The sequence below is a fragment of the Humulus lupulus genome, chromosome 7, assembly GCF_963169125.1.
Source record: "Humulus lupulus chromosome 7, drHumLupu1.1, whole genome shotgun sequence".
NCBI lineage: Eukaryota > Viridiplantae > Streptophyta > Magnoliopsida > Rosales > Cannabaceae > Humulus > Humulus lupulus.
The window spans coordinates 135,884,143-135,907,468 of NC_084799.1; the positions used below are offsets into that span (position 1 = coordinate 135,884,143).

Genomic DNA, 23,326 nt, shown 5'->3' on the forward strand with positions numbered 1-23,326 from the left:
ATCTCAAAAATATCCTATTTTAATTTGTTTATTTAGTTATTTTATTTTATTTTATTTTAAGTGTTTACAAACTACTGTTAAATATAAAAATATTCTATTAAATATAAGAATATTTCGTTAAAGTTAACATTAAAAAATAAAAAACCTAAAACTAAGAATTTCCGTTATCTACACACTTATTATATAGAAGAGATATTGTATTTGTGAACCATGCTTATTATTAAATAGTTTTAATTTGTCCATAAATATAGAAACCACCTACTTTTCCCCATATTTATGTATATTTTTATTGTGTTTTAGCTAGTTGTATATGTTTTGTTTGTAAATTATTTGTTATCCCTGTTTCCTCCCCCTACATGTGGCATGGTACACTAAGTCCATGGGCTATCCTGAAGGGATTGAGACCTAGACTGAGCCCAATGGACAGGGAAGGAGTGAATTCTGGTGGCCCAAATATCAGTAAGCCCAACATTATCCATTGGACATCCCTGCACCGGAGAAGCCGAGACCATGAATTTGGCTCGTTTAGTGTTCCCGGATCTAGTATAAGGTGTCGTCTAGGGTGCGAATAAGGAGGATGTTTCCAAGTCTAAGAATGGACCGGGACGATAATGGATGAACCCGGGCTCTGGTAAATGAACCAGGGTCTTGGTAAATGGACTGGGACGTTGATGAATGAACCTGGACTGGGCACCCGAGTTGGGTATGATAAATTGTCCCCGACACTGACATCACCCCGAGAAACACAGAGTTTTGTCTCCTCAACTATCCTGCAGAAGAGGTTACATACGAAATGTACGCCGTTATTCAGAACAGTACTACCACTACTCTGACGGATCTTGTCCCTTGGATCTCCTTAGAAGCCCACGCAAACCAGACTGAAGCTGCGTACTGTTGTTTGTCGTACATCGTGGTAATGCTCGAGCTGGCCCAATGGGCCCTGATTAGTGTATTTTATTGATAGAACCCTTTGTATTAAGCCTCTGATAGTGAGAAAATCCTAATTACATTTGTATTGGGCCCAGATTAGTCTGGCCCAAATCTAGTGCATCCAACTGCCTATAAATAGGGCTAGTTATGCATTGTAGAAAGGATCCCAAATTTTCTCTTGTAAGCAATTACTCAGCTCAAACTTGTAGAAAACTCCATTGTCAAAAGCTCTCTAAGCTCTAATACAACTGACTCGTGGACTAAGGCTTATTAACTCCCCAACCACGTAAAAACATTTCTTGCATATTCTAAATCCTTACTTTTTAAGTTCTATTATCTTTTATAATTCTAGTTTCCGAAAAACTTGGTAAACATTTTGGTGCTTTCATTGAGAGCTACAGAAAGTTTTTTTAAAAAAAAAAAAAATCGAATATCTGCAACAATGGTGAACACGAGACATACTACATTCGATCCTGCTCGCCAACAACAACAAGGAAATGGGGAGCCATTGCCCAAACAACCTCTCCCTCAAGACAAACCTAAGGATTCACCCTATCAAATGCCCCAGCCTGACAATTCCCATAATTTTGAGGACGGGGCAGACTACTAGGAGGGTTACTATGAGGAAGACGAGCAAAATGAACGGGGATACCAAGTTCACGAAGCTAAGGATCCTGCGATCCCTGAAGAAGAAATGGATCCTGACAGGAGGACCTAGAGGTGGTCAGATTGAAACAACAAGTCCTGGATCAAGAGGCCAGGATAACGGAACAGAAGGAAGCCACCTGCTAGATACAAGAATCCCTCCTAGCCCTCCAGGCCTTCATTGCTTCCCAAGGATTGGTAGCTTATCCTCTAGCCGTTCCACCCCCAGGAACACAACCACCGGCCCCACTAGTTAGGACCGGCGCGCCTGAACACACAAGGCCGATCCCTACTCTGGGACTACAACCCAGAGACGACCCATCTAAACTGGCTCAAGAAAAAGGGAAGGCCAAAGCAGCTGACCCTGTGGTAAAAGCAAACCCCCAATGGAAAACTCATCCTGTCCCGAAAACTGGGGCCAACCAAGGGTCGTTCCCTAGGAAAGAGAAGATGTGCCCATCCTAGGATGGCATGATCCGATCAATCTGCAGGTGATGCGCCTGCAAGGTGCCAAGCCCCGGGCTATCCCTAGACAGACCGGACGGGAACAACGTTTCCACCCCAGCGCCTCCGTAAATAAGGATCACTGAGGGCGCCAGCGTGCGAATGAGCCGGAAGCCATTAGTTCAGGGGACGACACATCTCGGATAGACTTGCATGATGGTCTGAATGCCCAAAAGGAGCGAGCTTGCAAGGAGAACGAAAGGGTCCCCCTAGACGACGGAATGGGCAGATAGTTCATGGAACAGCTGGCCGCATTACAGAAAGTCCCAGACCGTCTAGTTCAGAAACAAGAGGGAGGAGGTTCTGATTCTGAAGAGGAGGAAAAAGAACCATGTGACAAACACATCCTAGATGTGGTGTTCCCGAAGAGGTTCAAAATGCCGAACCTACCAGCCTACACCGGGAATACAGACCCCAGGGACAACTTGTCCCACTACAATCGGTTGATGACTGTAGCCCACGTCTGTGACAACGACAAATGCCTGTGTTTCTCAATCACCCTAGGTGGACCCGTAGAAGAGTGGTGGAAGATACTAAAGCCGGGATCTATCTAATCCTTGTCCGGACTATAGTCGGTGTTCCGCAAGTAGTTTGTGGCCACCATGAGGATGGACATGCAAATAAGCGCCATTACCAACATTAAGCAGCTCCCCATGGAGACTCTGAGGGCCTACATCCAGCGTTTCATAGAAGAAGCCTCAAAAACCAAGGTGGACGATGGACAGCGTCTGGTGGCCCTCCAATCCGGGATCCGAGTCGAGTCCCCTCTCTAGGATGACATGCAACGCAGTAAGGCGACCACCCTCGAAGAATTCATAAGGAGGGCACAAAGCTTTATCAACTAGGAGGAGGCCCGAATCCAGGCATTCAGATGGCAGCCAACCCCCCAGCCAGGTGCCCAAACCTTTCCCAGGTACGGGATACTGTATCTTGCCCATCACTATCCAACGCCCCCAGTGGCGCCAGGGTCAATGGGTACTTCTGGAATGACCTTCGCAGCCCCAACGGTCTACGAACCTGCCTCATCAAAATATGCCCCGGAACAATCCGCCCCATTCTCTGGACATGGTATGGCCCTGGTCGAGTATAGTGCTGCTCCCGGCCGGGCCCAACTGTCTTTAATGGGCGGGGTGGGGGGGGGGGGGATGGAGGCAAGCGTAAACCCTTCCTGGGAGAAGAGATCAGGGAAAGGACAAAACTAATCTGAGCCCTCAAAGTACACCAACCTAGTGGACACAAGGGAAAACATATACCTAGCCACGGGAAGTACGGTTCATTACCGAAAGCCCAGCCCCATGTTCAAAGGGGGAAAGAACTCGAGGGACACCAGTAAAAGGTGCGCATATCACAAAGACATGGGTCACTCGACTGAGAAGTGTCGTCAGCTGAAAGATGAAATCGAGAATTCGATCAAGTTGGGGCATCTCCACCAGTGGGTCAGGATGCCCGTGGGAGTTTCGGGACTGCTAGTAGCTCCTGGACAATTTGCGATCCCGGGTGCACCTGGATCGTACCAACATCCCCAGGGAGGGTACGCTACAGGCCCGGGAGCACAGGCCCCTCAGGGGCCCCCAATTGTGTAGGTACCTAGACCTGGGATTCCTTTCCCCTCCAGGACCCCGCCCCCACGGATAGATGGTCACATGGCCACCATCTCGGGACGGCCATACCTAGGGGGACCATCTTGGAACGTTCAAAAGAGATATCTCAGCGAGCTCGACCATGGCCACGAGGTATGCGTCTTGGTCCAAACCCCGGCTCAATGCCCGAAGCTGATGAATTTACCCATCACCTTCACAGAAGAAGACACTCGGAACGTCCACTTCCCACATCATGACCCTTTGGTCATCGATGCCCAAATCTCCAACAAGATGGTGTCCCGAGTGTTGGTGGATGATGGAAGTTCCGTCAATGTATTGTTCAAGCCAGCCTTCATTGCAATTGGCTTGACTGAGGCAGATCTGGCCTCATGCCCAACACAGATCTACGGTTTCAATGGAGATTCAATACTCCCGATGGGGAAGATCCAATTGTCTGTAACGTTGGGGAATGAGATCGAAGGCTCGTTCAATTTCTTTACGTTCATATAGGTGGACTACCCCACCGCTTACAACGTCATCTTTGGTCGGCCCGCTCTGGTCAACTTCGTTGCCATCACCTCCATCCTCCACCTTTGTATGAAATTCCCCTGCGACAATGGAGGGGTAGGAACAGTCCGGGGAGATCAGAAGAGCGCTCGAAAGTGTTACCACATATCCACCCAATCAATTTATATGGTCCACGAAGAGCCTCTCGAGGAGGAGAATATTTATCCAATCCGACCTCTCCCTCGGTGCGGAGGATGGTCCGGGAAGAAGATGAACTGGATCCGCGGATAGGGGCAGACCGTGCACTAGAGCCCATGGAGGAGATTGAAGAGGTGTGCATTAGCGACATCGAACCGACCAAAGTAATCCAAGTCGAGAAGAACCTAAATGCAGAAGTCTGGGCTGCCATCATCGCCCGAGTGAAAGAGAACCAGGACGTCTTGGCCTGGTCACAATTGAATATGACCAGGATCGACCGTTACATCATATGCCATGCCCTGAACATTGACGAGGGCGTGACTCCAGTCTGACAGAAACGAAGACCTATGGGGGCGGAGAGGGCAGAGGCCCTCAAGTTAGAAGTTGAGAAGTTATCTTCGATCAACTTCATTCAGGAAGCCTTGTATCCCGTCTAGCTGGCCAATCTAGTGTTGGTGGCAAAGCCAAATGGAATGTGGAGAACTTGCATCGACTTCACAGATCTCAACAAGGCCTGCCCCAAAGACTATTTCCCTCTACCCCAGATCAACCAAATGGTAGATGCAACATCCGGGTATGAAATGTTGAGCTTCATGGATGCTTACTCCTGTTATAACCAGATCTCAATGCATGTAGCAAACCAGGAACACACCAGCTTCCAGACAGACAAGGGGATGTAATGCTACATTGTCATGCCCTTCGGGCTCAAGAACACCAGAGCCACGTATCAAAGGCTCTTCATCATAATGTTCCAGGCCCAATTGGGAAAGAATATGGAGGTCTACATAGATGACATGCTAGTCAAGTTTAAGACCTCCAGAGGACACGCTGACGATCTGGCAGAGGCGTTTGTCATCATTCAGAAGTATGGGAAGAAGCTGAACCCCAAGAAGTGCTCCTTTGGTGTGGCATCTGGGAAGTTCTTGGGCTTCATAGTAAGCTACCGAGGGATAGAAGCCAATCTGGACAAGATCAAAGCACTGATCGATATGCCTTTGCCACGGAAGCACAAATACATACAGAGCTTGATGGGACGAATAGCAGCCCTGAGCCGTTTTGTCTCAAAGTCCACGAACAAGTGCATCCTGTTCTTCAACATCCTTTTCGAAAGCCAAAGGTTCGAATGGTCGGCCGAATGTAAAGAGGCTTTCCAAAAACTGAAGGAACATTTGTACCAAGCACCAATCTTGGCAAAGCCAATGGATGGGGAGCCGTTGTACCTTTATTTGGTCGTGTCCGAACACGCCATCAGTGCCGCGCTCGTGCGGGAAGAAGGAAAGGCCCAACTTCTGGTTTATTATGTAAGCAAAAGGTTATTGGGTGCAGAGTCCAGGTACCCGCTAATCAAGAAATTAACATTTCGCTTACTAATTGCATCCCGAAAGCTTAGGCCTTACTTTCAGGCCCACGCCATAAAAGTACTAACTAACAATCCCCTACAACAAGTTTTACAAAATCCCGAATCATTGGGGAGACTCCTGAAGTGGGCCATGGAACTGAGTTAGTTCGACATTGCATATGTCCCCAGGATATCAATCAAGGGGCAGGCCCTGGATGACTTCATCATGGAATGCACCGGGATCACTGAAGATGACGATCCCGTCGACCCCGTAGCACCCCTATGGAAGGTCTTCGTAGATAGAACCTCAAACAAAAATGAGGTTGGGGCCGAGATCATCTTAATATCACCGCAAGGACACCAGTTGCAAAGCGCCCTACATTTCCAGTTCGATGCATCGAATAATGAGGTCGAGCACGAGGCCATGTTTGCCGGATTGCGTCTGGCTCGGGAGGTAGGAGCAGCAAGTCTAAAAGTTTATAGCAACTCCCAATTTTTTGCCAGTCAAATATCGGGGGAATACCAAATGAAGGGAGAAAAGATGGTTGCTTATGTGACACAAGGCTGGGAGCTACTCCATTCTTTCAAGAAACATTCCATCCGCCAGATCCCTAGGGAACGAAATGTGTTTGCAGACACATTGGCAAAGCTGGTCACGGATGCCGAGGCAGAGATCTTTGGGCTCATCTCGATCAACCATCTTCTTGCACCAAGTATTCAAGCCCCCATGATCAACGCCATAGACTATTCCACGACCTGGATGGGTCCTATCATCCACTACCTAACCACCAGAGGGTTGCCTGCGGACAAGGTAGCTGCTAGGAAGCTTCAGTACCAGGACCCCAGATACGTCATGGTGGAAGGAAAACTTTATTGCATAGGGTTATCCATGCCATACCTCCAATGCGTGTCTAGAAATGAAATGAGTGCAATCATGCACGATGTGCATGAAGTTTCTGCGGAGATCAAACAGCCGGACTCAGCTTGTCGAAGAAAATCCTATGGCATGGATATTTCTGGCCAACGATGAAGAAGGATTGTGTTGATTACGTCCACAAGTGCGAACAATGCCAAAGCTATTCGAAGATCCCGTGAGCCTCTCCAACGGAAATAACCCTGATGACCAGTCCTTGACCTTTCGTAGTGTAGGGAATCGACCTAGTAGGGTCACTCCCGGCCAGGATGGGTGGTGTGAAGTACGCCACCGTAGCCGTCGACTATTACACTAAGTGGGTCGAGGTGGAACCAATGAACACCATCACCTCAAAAAAACCCCTATACTTCGTCATCAATAACATTGTGTGTCGATATGGCCTCCCTCACAAAATTGTGTCCGACAACGAGAAGCAATTTAATAGCATCCAATTCACTGAATTCTGTGAAAGACATGGCATCATCAAAAGCTTCTACGCAGTCGCAAGTCCTCAAGAAAATGGGCAAATAGAGGCCGTGAACAAGATTTTGAATGGGACATTAAAGAAAAAGCTTCAAGCCTGCAAAAGAAAGTGGTCAGAAGAGTTGCCCCGCGTACTATGGCCATATAGTACCACTAAAAGAACGTCTACCATGCATACTCCCTACTTCATGGTGTATGGATGTGAAGCAGTCATCCCAGTGGAAACGGCTATCCTATCTCACCGACGGAACATGTATGATCCCGACCAGAATCACGCCTTACTCTAGGAATCTTTGGACCTTATCGAAGAGATCCGGGAAGAATCTTAGGTTCAACTGAAGATGTATCAAGGAAAGATCGCCGGGCACTTTAACTCTAAAGTTAAAAGGGGAAAGTTTGAAACTGGTGATCTAGTCCTAAGAAGAGTCTTCCCTGCAACCCAAGATCCGAGAGTGGGGGTTCTGGGTCCAAACATGGAAGGACCGTACGAAATCCAACATGAAGTATGTCTAGGAACGTATCGCTTAAGGCGACTTGATGGAACAAAGGTCCCAAGGGCTTGGAATGCTGAACAACTCCGTAAGTACTTTCAGTAGTCAGGAGGATGTGTTTCTATTTTTAATTTTTCTCATAAACAATGTACATCCCAAGGATATTTCTTATTTAATGAAAATGATGTGTACAAAACATCATAAAGAAATATTGTAAAGAAATAAAAGTTTTCGTCTGTCTTCCTCCTTTTTCACGAACAAGTGAACCAAGACTACACTCATTGCTGACTTGGGGGGGGGGGGGGGGTATGACCATCTATACAAGTCAAGGAATGAAAACAAAAACAGGATGCAAGATACAAAGTTTAGTCCTGATCCGGATCGTATAGACTGGGGGTAGCAAAAACCCAACTCCCAACAAAAGGATGCAAGGCTCAGGCCTAGTCCTAACCGGGCGTACATGGTCCGTGGGGTACAAAAACCCACCAGGATTCAAGGCTCAGACCTAGTCCTAACCCGAACTTACATGGTCCGGGGGTACAGAATCCAATAGGACGTAATGCTCAGGCCTAGTCCTAACCCAGACTTACATGGTCCGGGGGGTACTGAACCCACCAGGACACAAGGCTCAGGCCTAGTCCTAACCCGGACATACACGGTCCAGGGGGTACAAAACCCAATAGTTAGTAAGGCTCAGGCCTAGTCCTAGCCCGGATGTACATGGTCCGGAGGTATAATACCTAGTAGGACATACGGTCCAGGCCCAATCCTAACTTGGACATGCATGGTCTAGGGATATGAAATACCTAAAAATTGGTTGACCTAACGTGGTCCCAAATAATCAAATACTCGTCCACGTCTTCTATAATGGCCCACAACCATTGGAACGTGAGTCCTAGGTATAAGTTGTGTAAAATTAGTCTTATAAATGGCCCAGGCCGTTGGAACCTGACCCAAAAGTTCAAAATAAGCTAATCAACTTATCTCGGATGGCCGATGCCGTTGGAACCTGAACACCAGAATCAAGACAAATAAAGTTGATGATAATTATTAGCTCCTTAGCGGTCCAGGCCGTTGGAACCTGAACAGCAAGATTAAATCGACTTAATAGGTTAAGTCACACCTAAAAAGAAAACTCTGATGGTCCAAAATGTTGGAGCCCGAATTATAAAATTAGGATAAAAAAGGCTAAGAGTGTCCAGAATTGGGATAAAATCATGGTAAAAGTCCTAGACGGTCCAGGTCGTTGAGACCCAAACGCTGGTCCCCAGACAAGCCAAAAGTTTCCTACAACTTTTCCCTAATGGTCCCGACTGATGGAATTTTGAGGAAATAATAAACGAATGGAAAAGGGAAAATTTTGTGCAAAAATAAAGTAAATACATAAAAAAAATTGTCTGGGATGCACCCGCGTCCATAAAAATATTACAAAAAAAAAGAATCCACAAAAAAAAGTTAAAGGCTTAGCCCTAGACTTCGCCCTGCTCTACTGCCTTCAGAGCAGCTCCATCTGTTTCATCCTCGACCATGAGCTCTGCGTCGGCTTTCTCCTTAGCCTCGAACTCAGATCTCTGTGCGGGGAGATCGAGGTCGACCAGAAGGTTCATATTCTTTTCCTTGAGCCAGGCCATGTAGATGGCCTCATCGAAGGTGGCCTCATCGAAGGTGGCCTCATCGAAGGTGGCCTCTAGCAAATCACCTGCCTGCTCTTTCTCTTGGTGAACCTCCTCATGTCTTGTCACCTGTAGCCAAAGCAGGTCATCCAGGGCCTAGATCTGGGATTAAAGAGCGGTGACCTTCTCCCAATCCTGGCGATATTGGGCCTCAGCTGCCTCCAGGAAGGCCTTAGATGATGCCTCGGAGCCTCGAACACGAAGAAGCTCCGCCTCCAGGCTATCCACCAACTTTTTGTGGTCGGCTTCCTTTCTGTACAAAGTTTCTTCAAGTTGAAACCAGACCCGGGAGGCCTCCTCGCGGATAGCCTGAGCTTGAGCAGCTTCCTTAACTAGGGCCTCCACCCGTGCAGCTTCCTTGGCCAGGGCCTCTGCTCAAGAAACCTCCTTGGTCAAGGCCTCCCTAGCGGCTTCCCGCTGGTTCACAGCCCCCTCAAACTCCAATTGGGCCGTCTCTAGCTTCATCGCCCTCTCCGCCACCAAATCAACATTCCCGTGGCCCAGCAAGGAATCCTGAAACAAATAAAAGTTAGAAGACATACTGGTAAAAAGTGTGGAAAGCAAAGGGTCATATGGATACATGACTTACAGCGGTGGCCTGGTGACGAATGGCCTGGGAGATGAACAAGGCATCCCGGTTGACCAAGGTGGCATACTGTTTCAGTTGGAGGTTAGACATGGTCATCTCAACCTAATCTAACTGATCTACAGCAAGTGGGGTCGTGTCCTACCCCAGTTTGGGACAAAACCCAATCTCGGCAATGAGTTGGTCCATGATTGGCTGCGGAGCACTAAAGGCAGTAGGGCGCTCGACGAAATCCACTTTTCTCCAAACCGTTAAGGCCCAGTAGACCTCCTCCTGTATGTCCTGGCCATCTTCCCAGGCCTGGGATACCATCCTCGTCCTCTTCTCCCAGAGGACCATGTCCCCCTCCTCGAAAAAGGCCATATTGACAGGAAGCATGGGAGCCTCCAATATCTCCTGGGTGACAATCAAGATCTCCCTAGAGGAGTTCTCCTCGGCCAAGGCAAGGTCCTTGGTCTTAGACCTTTTGGCCCAATTCACAGACTTGTCAGTAGTCGAGTCTGCAGCTCTTTCCTCCTACCCCCAACTCGCCCGGGGCTTCTGGTTCAAATCAATGACCGGGAGTTGAGTAGGTGGAGACGAGATGGCTTCAATGCACACCGTTGGAAGGGGGATCGTGGCTGGAGTCCTCTCGATGACCTCCAGTGTAACGACCCCAAATTCGGTATTAAGGTTTAAGGGCCTGGAGTAGTGTGCCTGGAGGGCATAATGGAATTCTGTGTGTGACTTTTATGAGTTTAATGCATGAATATGATTTAATGCACGTTATATGACTATTTGATTAATTGTGATGCATGACTATGTGAATTAGTATGCATATAGACCTGATTAAGCATATTTGTAATTTGGCCATGTTGGACATGACTATGTTGATACCTGTGATCTATGACTCGAGACGATCCTAGAATGAGCGGGTTAGCGGAAAGTCAAAGCGGGAACCTGTACCAGGCTTGGGTTAAGCCTGGGGAGTGTAATTGAGAATTTTGGAATATATTTGATGATTAATCAGGTATTGGGTAGCGAACGAGAATTATTAGGAACACTTGAGGAATTAGTGGGAATTTGGGTAATATGACTAAAATGCCCCTTTATGGACATAAAGGTTTAGAATTAGTAAGGGAGGGCATTTTGGTCATTAGGCTTGTAAGAGATAAAATAAAGAAGGTCTTTATACTTAGTGGATTTTGTAGAGAAAAGCATAGGCTGAAAAGAAAGAAAGAAGGAAGAGAAGGAAGAGAGGGAAAACTGAAGGGTTTGGCTTTGAAGATTCGGTTTGTGGCTCTCCCAACCATTTCCCTTGATTTTTCTTGAGGTCAAGCTCAATGGAAAGCTAGGGTTAGCTGAGCATTAAGGATCCTAAGCTAGGCTTGGGGATTGGCAAGGGAATAGCAAGATCACATCAAAGATTTGAGGTAAGTTCTTGAGGTTTTCGGTTTTAGGGTTTTGCTGGTTTTGAGCTGTGTTTTTGAGCTAAATGGATGGGGTTTTTGGGGAAAACAGGTCAAGGTTGTGAAGGTGCAAGCCAAGGAGGTCTAGGGTTCAGTTCAAGGTCGAAATTCCACCCACGGTATGATTTCTAAGACCCTATCCTTGTTGTTTGAGTGATTTTCTGGTTTTTGGGTTCATTGGGTTAGATTTTTGAATTGTGGGTTGCTTGAGCTTGGGATTGAGTTCATGGGGTGCTTGGGATGAGTGTGTGGTGTGTATAAGTTTGTTTTTGGGCTTGAGAAAGAGTTGGACAAGTTTGGGGTCGAAATGGGGGAAGAAAATCGCAAGATGCGATTTTTGGTTTTGGCCTGCGGCAACTAGCGCTACAGTGCTAGTCAGGGGGTGCTGTAGCTAGCCCCTGTCTGGTGAGGGTGGTTCTGCTTGTAGCGCTACAGCGCCCTCTTTTGAGCGCTGTAGCGCTGCACTGTTCACAGAGGGGATTTTTGGGCTTTTGTGAAGGGATTTTGACCTAGGGTTCGGGGCTCGATTCCGCCACTTTGTTTTGGGGATCTAGGACTTCCCGGGGGCTCGGGATTAGTCCTGAGGCTAGGTTTCAGACTTGAGGATTGGTGATGACTTTGACTTGTGGATTTTGCTTAGGTAAGTGCTAGGGCTCGGGTAAGATCGTGCTCAAGGAGTCAGGTTGATCAAGGCTACTGAATCTAAAGGTAAGAAAACCATAACGCCCGAGAATAGGGCATGGCCCCACTGTGTGATTTCAGGGCATGGCCCCAAATTGTATTATGTGCAAATGTTTAACCTTAAATGAATCATGATGTGTGTGAATGATTATTTCGAATGTACTATATGTGTGATTTTAATGAAATGAACGGCAAGGGCCGAGTGCGGCGTAGGCCGGGTACGGCCGTGGGGCCGAAAGTAACACACAGCACATGGGATGCTTATATTCAGGGTGGGACCCAAGGGATAAATGAGTTATCCTCGCGGTGAGAACCGAAACCCCAGGCTTTGGTAAGGCCTCTGGGGCGGTTTGGCCGTACTTGTTTATTATGATGGTTTTCCTATTTATCAGTGAATTATGCCAGCTATATGATTTGCATATGTTATGTACTATTTGGGTTTTCTTGCTGGGCTTCGGCTCACGGGTGCTCCGTGTGGCAGGTAGAAGCAAGGAGTCAGTCAACCGGCCATGAGTATGGAGAGCGTGGGGGCGGCGCGTACATGTTCGGCCTGCCCGACTGCTTTGGTTGGGGGCATTTTGTATATGGCTGTAGTAAATCATTCTTTTGATAACTGATCAAGTGTAAATCTATTTTTGAGTTGTAAATATTTTGTAAACCTCATTTTGGGATCCCAGATGTTTTACATTTAACGTTTTCAATGAAACTAATCATTTTCGAAGAGTATAGCCTTAAACTCTGGTTTATTCACACTTTTGGTTTTAGAAACCACTTAGAGTCAATTAAATGCACAATTTCTGTTTTAAACTCACTTAGTAACGGCTCTAAGGTAGTAGGGCGTTACATCCAGCTCTGCCCTCGAGTCCCCAAGGACCAACTCCAGCAGTTTGCTTTTGGACAGGCCTTTGGCGGTCTTTTTTGCTGATGCTTTGGCCGCGATCACCCGGGCATCCATAGCCTGATTAATCTTAGCCATGGGGTTGGACATATTCGAATTGTTTGAAAAAACAAACAAAAAGAAATGGTCAGCAAAGTATACGAGTAGGGACAAAAAGTAAATAAAAGCTAGTCTAAGGTCCTCTGGGATGAACCTTTATCTAGAACTCGAGCTCGACTCAACTCTCCTAAAGCGAAGGAATGGCTGCGATCCCCCATGTCACCTAGGTCCAAGAAGTTACCATATTGAAGGAACCCAGACGAGTACATAAGAGTCTACTTGTCTAAGACAATGGGCGGTGAAGGTCCCATTTCTCTGACGGCCCCGAACAAGTGGCCTTAGTAAACTTGCCTATCCCTAACTAAGTCCTCGAAATGAGGAGCATAAGTTAAAAGTAGAGGTGAATTACATTGCCCCAATATACTGGCCCCGGGAGCTCCTATGTTCGACTGGGCTTCGTCGAAAAGTGCGTCCAACTCCTCAGATTCAACTGCCTCTGTCTGGTGGGCCGGCTCCTTTTTCTTCTTTGCTGTGTCCGCCTGGGCCACAGCCTCAATGACCTCTATGTGATTGAGGGCCAATTCCTCCTTCAAGGAAGGGTCCCTCTAACATTGCAACCCCCAGAGGTTGGGGGCCACAATAGTTTGGTTGGCCGCTAACATCCCGACCACTCCCAGATTCGCAGTGTTTACGTAGTCCCCTACATCTAGATCCTCTACGATAAAAAAGGCGTAGTAATTCTTCCGGTCCAGGATCGACTTGAAGAGGAGGGTTTGGGCATATGGTCCTGTTATCCAGGAACATGAGTCGAAAGCGGACAACAAAAAGAACGAAAAGGATTAAGAGGGAAGATAACTTACCCACACGCTGGAAGTCCAGCACCAACGTGGGATTCCACTCCAAAAGGAACTTGGAGGTCATGAACCAGTAATGTCTAACATTCAGGGGGTGCTTCTAGGAGCTATAAGGGGTAGGATAATTGCCACCGGGCTTCAGTCTATAGAAGTCGTCCCGATTCTTATCATTGGCGTTGAGCTGCGACTCAAACTTGTAAAAGTATAGCACCCCCACCGGGGTAGGCTCCGGGATGTCCTTCGACACTCAAAAAATAAGCCATCCTGCGAGAAGCTTATAGCCTTGGGGCAGGAGCTGGAAAGGCGCGATCCCCACAATCTTCAGGAATCGCGCAAAGTAGTCATGGAGCGGGAGAGTGGCTCTCGCGCTAATGTGGCCCATACTCCAGGCCCTGAACTCACCCACGCTGGTATGGGCTTTCTCCTCCTTCCTGGGCAACCGATTGTAAAAGAGCCCGGGAGTCAATTCCACTCCCAGATGATTCTCCAAAGCATCCAGCATCCGGTAGTTCCGGAATTCATTTTTCTCCCCGTCCATCTCCCATGTGTTTCCACTGGGGGCCGACTGGACATATTCTTCTGGGTACAGAGTAACGCTGAGGCTCATGGTCAGTGATCTGGGAACAAAAAGGAAGCAAACAACCAAGCAGTTAGCACCAAAATCCAAAAAGGATGGTTAAGGTATGGGGGATCTCCTAAGAACTACTTGGAGGAGTCCCCTCCGTACCAGATCCGAGATCACTGAAGATCCCCAGAATCTTAATCGGGAACTAAGAAGAAGTTTTTTCTCAGTTTTCCCAAGTCAACCTATTACCGCTTGTTCCGGGACGACCTAGACCTGAGAATATTCGGGACGACCTAAACCCTTGTTCTATAGACCTACTACGCAAGTAATCACCCTAAACGGTGGCCCCGACTCTAATAACCCTATAGCCACAAATATAATACTACAAAACAACAAGTACGAAGAAACAAAAATAATGGTTCAAGGTACTTAGTGTAAAGTGCTAGTGTTGGAGTCTGTAGCATTTTCGGCGACAAGGTTGGTAAGACCTCTATTTTGAAAAGGCGGAGGCGACACAAGAGCTCGTCTACTGGTCGAACTAGGATCGCGCTGCTAATTGATGGCACGGAAATAGGGCGTGTATGGAAGAATCCACGATGGAAACAGAGGAGTTGTCGGAGAAGTTCATCGGCAAATTCGGACATAAAAAGCTCTCTTTATAACCTTGGTTGTTCAGAATGCATAAACTGGCAAATGAAAATCTGGGGGTATTTATAGAGCCAAAAGCACATTTCTCGATCCGACGGTTCAGGATGACTTCGCCCATCTAATGGTCCCGTATTACGTAGGGGCTTTAATTAGCCCACTCGAGTATCGGATTGCGGTTTCGCCAAGTCACGATCCGCGTCGTCCCGATCCAACGGTCCAAGAAAGGAAATTTCAAAAAAATTCCCATCCAACAGTCCCAATTGGTGCAGAAATATTAATGATCCCCTCGATTACCGTATCGACATCACTCGTACAGATGTGACGCCTCAGAATTTACGCTGACATTTGGTTGCCAACATGATAACCAAGAGATTCTCTCCAAATCTGTCAGGTGCAAGTAATGTTGACTCACTAGTTATAGGGGAACACGTACGTGTAGCGTGATGAAGTTGAAAGGTCGGGGGTCAACCAAGCGTCCTTGAAGTAAATGAACCCGCCTCTTGGTAAATGAACTGGGATGTTGGGATTTGATCAGGGATATTGGCACAAACACTTTTCATGTGAGTTTACATCAAGCGGTCCCCCATGAAAATGGACCCGTTTTTTGGGGAACAAACCGGGACACCGAAAATTGATCTGGGAAATGAAGCAAGCCTCCACTACACGAACACAGATAAAGGCTTCGGGGGTAATTGTTATCCCCATTTCCTCCCCGCACACGTGGCACAGTACACTAAGTCCATGGGCTATCCTGAAGGGATCCGAGACCCAGACTGAGCCCAATGGATGGGGAAGGAGTGAATTCTGGTGGCCCAAATATCAGTAAGCCAAACATTATCCATTGGACATACCCGCGTCGGAGAAGCCGGGACCATGAATTTGGCTCGTTTCGTGTTCTCGAACCTAGTATAAGGTGTCATCCGGGGTGCGAATAAGGAGGATGTTTCCAAGTCTAAGAATGGACCGGGATGATAGTGGATGAACCCGGGCTCTGGCAAACGAACCAGGGTCGTGGTAAATGGATCGAGACGTTGATGAATGAACCCGGACTGGGCACCCGAATTGGGTATGATAAACTGTCCCCGACACTGACATCACCCCGAGAAACACAGAGTTTTGTCTCCTCAACTAACCTCCAGAGGAGGTTACATACGGAATGTACGCCGTTATTCAGAACAGTGCTGCCACTACTCTGACGGATCTTGTCCCCTGGATCTCCTTAGAAGCCCATGCGAACCAGACTAATGCTGTATATTGTTGCCAGTTGTACAACGTGGTTATGCTCAAGCCGGCCCAATGGGCCCTAATTAGTGTATTTTATTTGATAGAACCCTTTGTATTAGGCCTCTGATAGTGAGTAAATCCTAATTACATTCGTATTGGGCCCAGATTAGTCCGACTCAAATCCAGTGCATCCAACTGCCTATAAATAGGGCCAGTTATGCACTGTAGAAATGATCCCAGATTTTCTCTTGTAAGCAATTACTCTGCTCAAACTTGTAGAAAACTCCATTGTCAAAAGCTCTCTAAGCTTTCATACAACTGACTCGTGGACTAAGACTTATTAACGCCCCAACCACATAAAAACCTTGCTTGAATATTCTAAATCCTTACTTTTTAAACTTTCTTATCTTTTATAATTCTAGTTTCCGAAAAAGCTCGGTAAATACTATGCTTATTAAATAACTTTAATTTGTGGTCACTTGAGGCTAATTCAAGTAGTACTACATAAAATTTGGGTGTATAAATGTGTGGGAAATGGGACCGGAATTCGATTCTTCATTGTATTAAAAAAGAAACTTTAATTTGTGTATTGAAATGAATTTGTATACATAAAATAGAATAAGGCGTTGCCTTATATAGGCAACCAAGTGTACATACAATTACTAAAATTGTTTATTAGCTAGGTCTTTAAAATAATTATATGTATAATTATTGTTACCAAGAAAATTAATACGAACATATAGATATAATTGTCGGAAAAAATGTTATTGGAGAAAATAATTATAATTATTAAATTAAAAAGGGGAAGATGGGTACGGTTGTAGTAATTTTTTCTTGCATAGTTTGGCAACCGTTGAGAAAATAAGAAAGACACGAGGATGCATATTTGTTTCCCTGGCAATCTACGGAGATAATGACACAAAACTTGCCTCTTCTCTTTTATTTGTTTCCATATGCTGTCCGTTTACACAGTAATATCGTAATAATCTTCATAGGAAATTACTGAATTGATTATTCATGCTCACCTAATATATATATATATACACACTAAGTAAAATTAACATGCAATACAAATTTGTTTAGTTTTAAAGTTGTACACATTCTTTATAATTTTAATAAAAACTCGTGTAATGTATTTTTTAAAAAATACATATATATATATAATAGAATAAATTGTAGTTCTATATTATATATAAATATTTATATCAATAATTTCTACATATATGACATCTAAATACAACGTTGACATAGATATATATTTACATGATTATATGACATATATATAAAATACAATAATATTTAAAAATAAATTAATAATAGAAATTGAATAAGAACAGAAAAAATCATAGTGTAGACAGTAGTATATATGTATCAACGATTTTTAGTTTCTAATATATCTGGCAATGTCCTTTGGTAAATTTGATGAAGAAAACGAGCTACAATCACTTGACAAAAAACAAACTATCACGCAAATTTATAAAATAAAAAATGATATGTATGTCTTTATTATTTTTAAATATATATAATTTAGTTATTTAAATTATTATAAAATATCTTAAAAATATGCTATTTTAATTAATTTATTTTTGACTTTGTAACTAAATAAGAAATAAGAGTAACATTATCTTCTATCAAGAATAAAAAAGTTTATTCTTCAATCATTGAGGTGTGATTTGAATAATATCATGAATGTTTTGTACCTTAAATATAGAAGTTTATGATATAATATGTTATCGTATTATTTTTTTGAAAAAAAATAAACAATGTTTTAGTTTAATTTTTCCTTTAATATATTTATGTCATTATTTTATATAATATTATTTATTTATTTAAAATTTATATGACAATTATAAAAACTTAATAAAAAACAATTAATAAATCTTCTAAATAAAACTAAGCAAAACATGCATTACACGTTGTTTGCACCTAGTAATATATATATATATATATATTAGGTAAAAGTAACGTGCAATGCACGTTTGCTTAGTGTGAATATGGGAAATTCGTTGAAGAATCAAGACACCCGAGAAGAGGGCCTCACATACGTATGGGGCTCACATAGCGAGGCCCAACATGTCTACACCTACGCAGAAGGTTGTGCGGGGGCTAGACTTCCTTGGTGTCGAGGCATGTGGAAGACCGCGCATGGCCAAGGGGATAGCCTCACATAGCGCCAAGGGGATAGCCTCGCATAGCAAGGCCAAGCGCATGGAGAGGTATCCTTGGTGTCGTGGCATGTGGCGGACTGCGCATGGCCAAGGGGATAGCCTCGCATAGCGAGGCCAGGCTCATGGAGAGGCTACCTTGGTGTCGTGCCATGTGGAGGGCCGTGTATGGACAAGGGATAGCCTCGCATAGCGAGGCCAGGTGCATGGGGAGGCTTCCTTGGCATCGTGACATGCGGAGGGCCGCGCATGGAGAGGGCCAGGCTACCTTGGTGTCGCGGCATGTGGAGGACCGCGTATGGCCAAGGGGATAGCCTCGCATAGCGAGGCCAGGCGCTATGATGGAGACTCGCCTAGTGAAGGCTTCTGAGAAGGCCCACGCACCCCCGAACACCACGCGGAGTCCCAACACATCGTCGTATTGTTCCGGATGCAGCTACCTCACCTATGCACTAGACCATGCGAGGCCCTTGTGGCCCTGATGTCGAGGCGATGAGGAGGGCTTTGCTTAGTAAGGGCTTCATTTCCTCTCGCATTATATCTGTGTCAGGCCTCCCAACTATAAGGAGAATTAGAAAGGATGTCCCACACTTAGCAAAATGTTAGAAATCCATGAGTCAAGGTATATTGTGGGAATGTGAGAAGGACCATTGGGCACGAGGACGAAGATGAGGGGTACGGTCTTGAAGAAGGAAAAGTCATGATTCTGACATCCGTACCTGACAAGTTGTGGAGATACGGATTCGTACAAAGAGTGGGGGCATGATATGCATGCCTCTGATCGTGTACTAACACCGACATGATAACCTTCTGCACCACCAAGACCTGGGTCAATACCCTGACAGGGTACGCGCGTACAACTTTGTCCCCAGGGACCATTATGTATCAGAGGCCATCAGAGTCCAGCTATAAATAGACCTTCACCCCTCAACTTAAGGGGTTGGAAAAATCGTGTTGTACCAGACTATTCTAAGAGCCATATACGAGTCTTCTTCTATTGTTCACGGGTAATTTTTCTCTAAATTTCTACAAATTCTTTTGAGTTCACGAGCCTCTTCTTAAGTCTTTGAGTTTTCCATCCATATATCGTTAACGAGTTTTTGCCGTCAGCAGTTTGGCGCCGTCTGTGGGAAAGACAAGTATCAAGTCAACGTTCTTTCATCACTTCCAACAAGGAATAATGCCAAGGCATTCAAAATGCCTATGACAACTACAAGATGTTGAGGTTCACCTGGACGGAGAACAACTGAGGGCCTCCAAGAAGGACCCTCCTCTACCTAAGCATGGAGATATGCCGGAGGAATGTCCTCCCCCAAGTGAGGAGAAGGAAGCATCATCCCTGACTATCCGGCCCGATGGAGGTCACTCAGAGTCGCCAGCGCACCAACATCCTCGGCCCCCGATGGCACCACGCTTTGGCCACCGAGACCCAGGTCCCTCGACGCACAGGCCGGGCAAGAGTACCCGAGTGCACTCGGTGAGTTCCAACTCAAGGAATCACTTCTACGAGGACGAGATTTGTGAGTTACACAAAAAGAATCGAAGGTTAGAAACCACAGTAGAGAACATGCAGGAGGTTTTAAACGACCTTCTGCAAGGAAAGTCGAGCATACCCCTTTCGAAGCATAAAGAGAAAGAGCGCGAAAGAGGGGAAACCATTGTCCCCAAAGACGATGGGAGAACCCGACTTTCTACCAGCAACAATCCTCAGACAAAGTACCATGAGGGACCTAGGCCGGCGAAATACCCCCGGGAGCAAAGGCGGAGGGACTACAATGGTCGTAAGAACGAAGGCGAAGTCACCTCAAAGGAGGCGCCCCCTGGCCTAAGAGAAAAGCTCAATGGGAAAAGGTTAGAAGTTAGGATGACACCTCCTATGGACCCTTCGAAGGGAAAAGAGAGGAGAAAGGAGAACCCTACATAGCTAAGAGACTCCTTGAATAGGATGCGACAGGAGCTAGACACTGAGATGAGGAGCCTTCGAAGCAAGATTGTCACAACGTCTGGGGGGCACATTATCGATGAAGAGTTCAACTACGAGTCACCCTTCATGCGAGAAATCCAGTTTGAACGACTCCCGACCAACTTTAAAGAACCTCATATGACCCCTTATGAGGGCACCTCGGACCCCAAATACCACATGGACGCCTTCAATGATTTAATGAAGTTGAGAGGGATCAATAGCAGAGCAAGGTGTCACTGTTTCGCTGTCATGCTGAAAGGGCCTGCGTACAAGTGGTTCAAGAGACTAAGGCCGGGAACAATTAGGTCATGGCAACAATTTTCTGGCGTGTTTCTCCAACAGCATCATGTCGTACGCGATTACACCATGCCAGGCACTAGCCTCGCTAACATAAAGCAAGGTGAAAGAGAAAGCTTGAAGAGCTATATTCATAGGTTCAACATGGAGGCGGCTAAAGTGGGAAGCCTAACCAGGGGAGAACTCAAGATGGCAATCACGGCTGGAGTTCGCCCAGGCAGTAAGCTTTGGGATAATATGCTCAAAAGGGAGGTCACTAACTTAGACAACTTCTACAAAATAGCACAAAGTAAATTTGTGTCGAGGATGGCCATGAGAACCTAAAGGCAGGAAAAAGCGAATCCCACAACAAGCCTTCAGCCCATCAAGGTTCGAATGGTGCAAAAAAGAAGAGGGTGTACGAGGGGCCGAGAGATGAGCACCAGAGAAGGCCCAAATGCGGAAGTGACCCGAGGCAAACATCTTACACCTTCTATACAAACCCAACAGACACCAGAGAACATATCTACCTCACGAATGAAGGCTAAGTTCCCTTCAAGAGACCCCCACTGATGAGAAAAGATTGGTCCAAAAGGAACCCTAGCAAATACTGTCAATACCACAAGGACATTGGCCATACCACAGTAGAGTGCACCCATTTGAAGGTAAAAATTGAGGAGCTTATACGCAGGGGAACATAGGAAAATATGTCAGAAAGGAAAATAAAAAACCAGAGGATGGGCCGGCATCACCTCGCGCCCGAGAAAGAGCCCCAGAAATACAAGGAGAAGTGAGAACGATCTTCGGAGGCCCGGGGTTTGGAGGAGAGTCCACCACCGTGTGTCATGAGCCTAGAACAACGACCCTCGAAGAGTTTTAAGGGAGAAAATGACTCAATCACTTTCACAGAGGAGGATGCACGAGGGGTGCACTTACCCCACAATGATCCATTTGTGTTGACAGTCCAATTGGCCAACATGAGGGTGCATTGGGTCTTCATAGACAACGAAAGTTTCGTGGACATCTTGTATCACCCCACCTTGGGGAAGATGGGTTTGGGTGTCACACACTTGAGGCCCTGCCATTCCTCCCTCTACGAATTTATAAGGGACTCGATACAACCTTTAGGGGTAATCGAATTGGCCCTCACCATGGGAGAACAACCCATACAAACTACTATCATGGCAAACTTCGTCATGGTACACTGTGCTTTAGCTTTCAACGCGGTATTGGGGACACCATCCCTAAGAGAATTGAAAGCGATATCTTCAATATATCACCTAGTTTTCAAGTTCCCAAATCCTGGGGGGAATAACGAGTATGAAAGGGGAACACAAAGAAGCGAGGGAGTGTTATAACACCTCCCTCCGAACGTCTGTAAAGCCACGAGAACCAATGGCGATGGTAGTACATGGAGGAACAAACCTGAAGGAAGTGGACCCCCAAGTCACAGAGGAGCTAGGGGCCGAACCAGTTGAGGAGTTAGAAGAAATCATTGTAATTGAAGAGCCATTACGAAAGTTGAAGGTGGGAAAAAACCTTCAAGATGACACAAAGGAGAAATTGGTGAGGTTCCTGAAGGATAATCTCGATGTATTCACTTGGAGTGACGAAGACATGGTGGGGATAGATCCTTCCATCATGTGCCACCATTTAAATATCGACCCCGACGCAAGGCCAGTTAGGCAGAAAAGACGAGCGCTCGATCCAGAAAGATATGCAGCCTTGAAGGAGGAGGTTGACAAACTGAAGGAAAATGGGTTTATCTGCGAAGCATTCTATCCTGCATGGATATCAAACCCCATACTAGTCCCAAAACCGAACGGAAAATGGAGGACCTATGTGGACTTCTCTAACCTTAATAAGGCTTGTCCTAAGGACAACTTCCCGCTTCCAAGAATAGATCAATTGATGGACGCAATAGCCAGATATGAGTTACTTAGCTTCATGGATGCTTACTCTAGACACAACAAGATACCTATGAACCCAGCTGACGAAGAACATACTTCATTCATAACGGATAAAGGAATCTACTGCTACAAAGTGATGCTTTTTGGATTGAAGAGCACAGGTGCCACCTATCAAAGATTGGTGAACAAGATGTGCGCTAACCAGATAGGAAGGAACATGGAGGTATATGTTGACGATATGTTGGTGAAGACCAAAAATGTTGAAGAACTCAACGGGGACCTAAGTGACATGTTCGACACACTCCGAAGATACTGAATGAAGTTGAATCCACTCAAGTGCACTTTCAGAGTCTCTTCGGGAAAGTTCTTGGGTTTCATGGTCAACTCCAGAGGTATTGACCCTGACAAAATAAATGCCCTGGTAGAAATGAATCCACCCAAGAGCAAGAAAGAGGTGCAATGTCTAATAGGACGGGTAGGAACCCTCAACAGATTCATTTCAAGGTCTATGAACAAGTGCCTCCCCTTCTTTAACATCCTAAAAGGGAGAAAAAAGTTCACTTGGGATGGAGATTGCGAGGACGCCTTTACCAAGTTGAAGGAACACCTAGGGAAGCCAGCCTTGTTGGCTAAACCTGAAAAGGGCGAAAGGCTATACTTACACTTGGCGGTATCCGAGTACGCCATAAGCGCTGCCTTGGTTAAAGAAGAGAAGAAGCACCAACAACCCATGTACTACATCAGTAAATGGTTGGTGGACGTGGAAAGCTGATACCCAGAGATAGAGAAGTTAGCATATGCCTTAG

General features: G+C 45.9%; 1 protein-coding gene across 1 annotated transcript; it reads left to right on the top strand.

The window, feature by feature from the left end:
- The first annotated feature begins 5,137 nt into the window (after positions 1-5,137).
- On the top strand, positions 5,138-6,733 carry LOC133792214 (uncharacterized). The gene is made up of 2 exons (XM_062230129.1): positions 5,138-5,697; positions 5,893-6,733. Exons 1-2 carry the CDS (start codon positions 5,138-5,140, stop codon positions 6,731-6,733), a joined length of 1,401 nt encoding a protein of 466 aa, XP_062086113.1.
- Positions 6,734-23,326: the final 16,593 nt, after the last annotated feature.

Excerpts from the sequence above, each read along its gene's own strand:
- LOC133792214 (XM_062230129.1), top strand. The coding sequence starts at position 5,138 with ATGGAGGTCTACATAGATGACATGCTAGTCAAGTTTAAGACCTCCAGA. Across the intron at positions 5,698-5,892 it reads TTATTGGGTGCAGAGTCCAG|GATATCAATCAAGGGGCAGG; the intron begins GTACCCGCTAAT and ends ATATGTCCCCAG.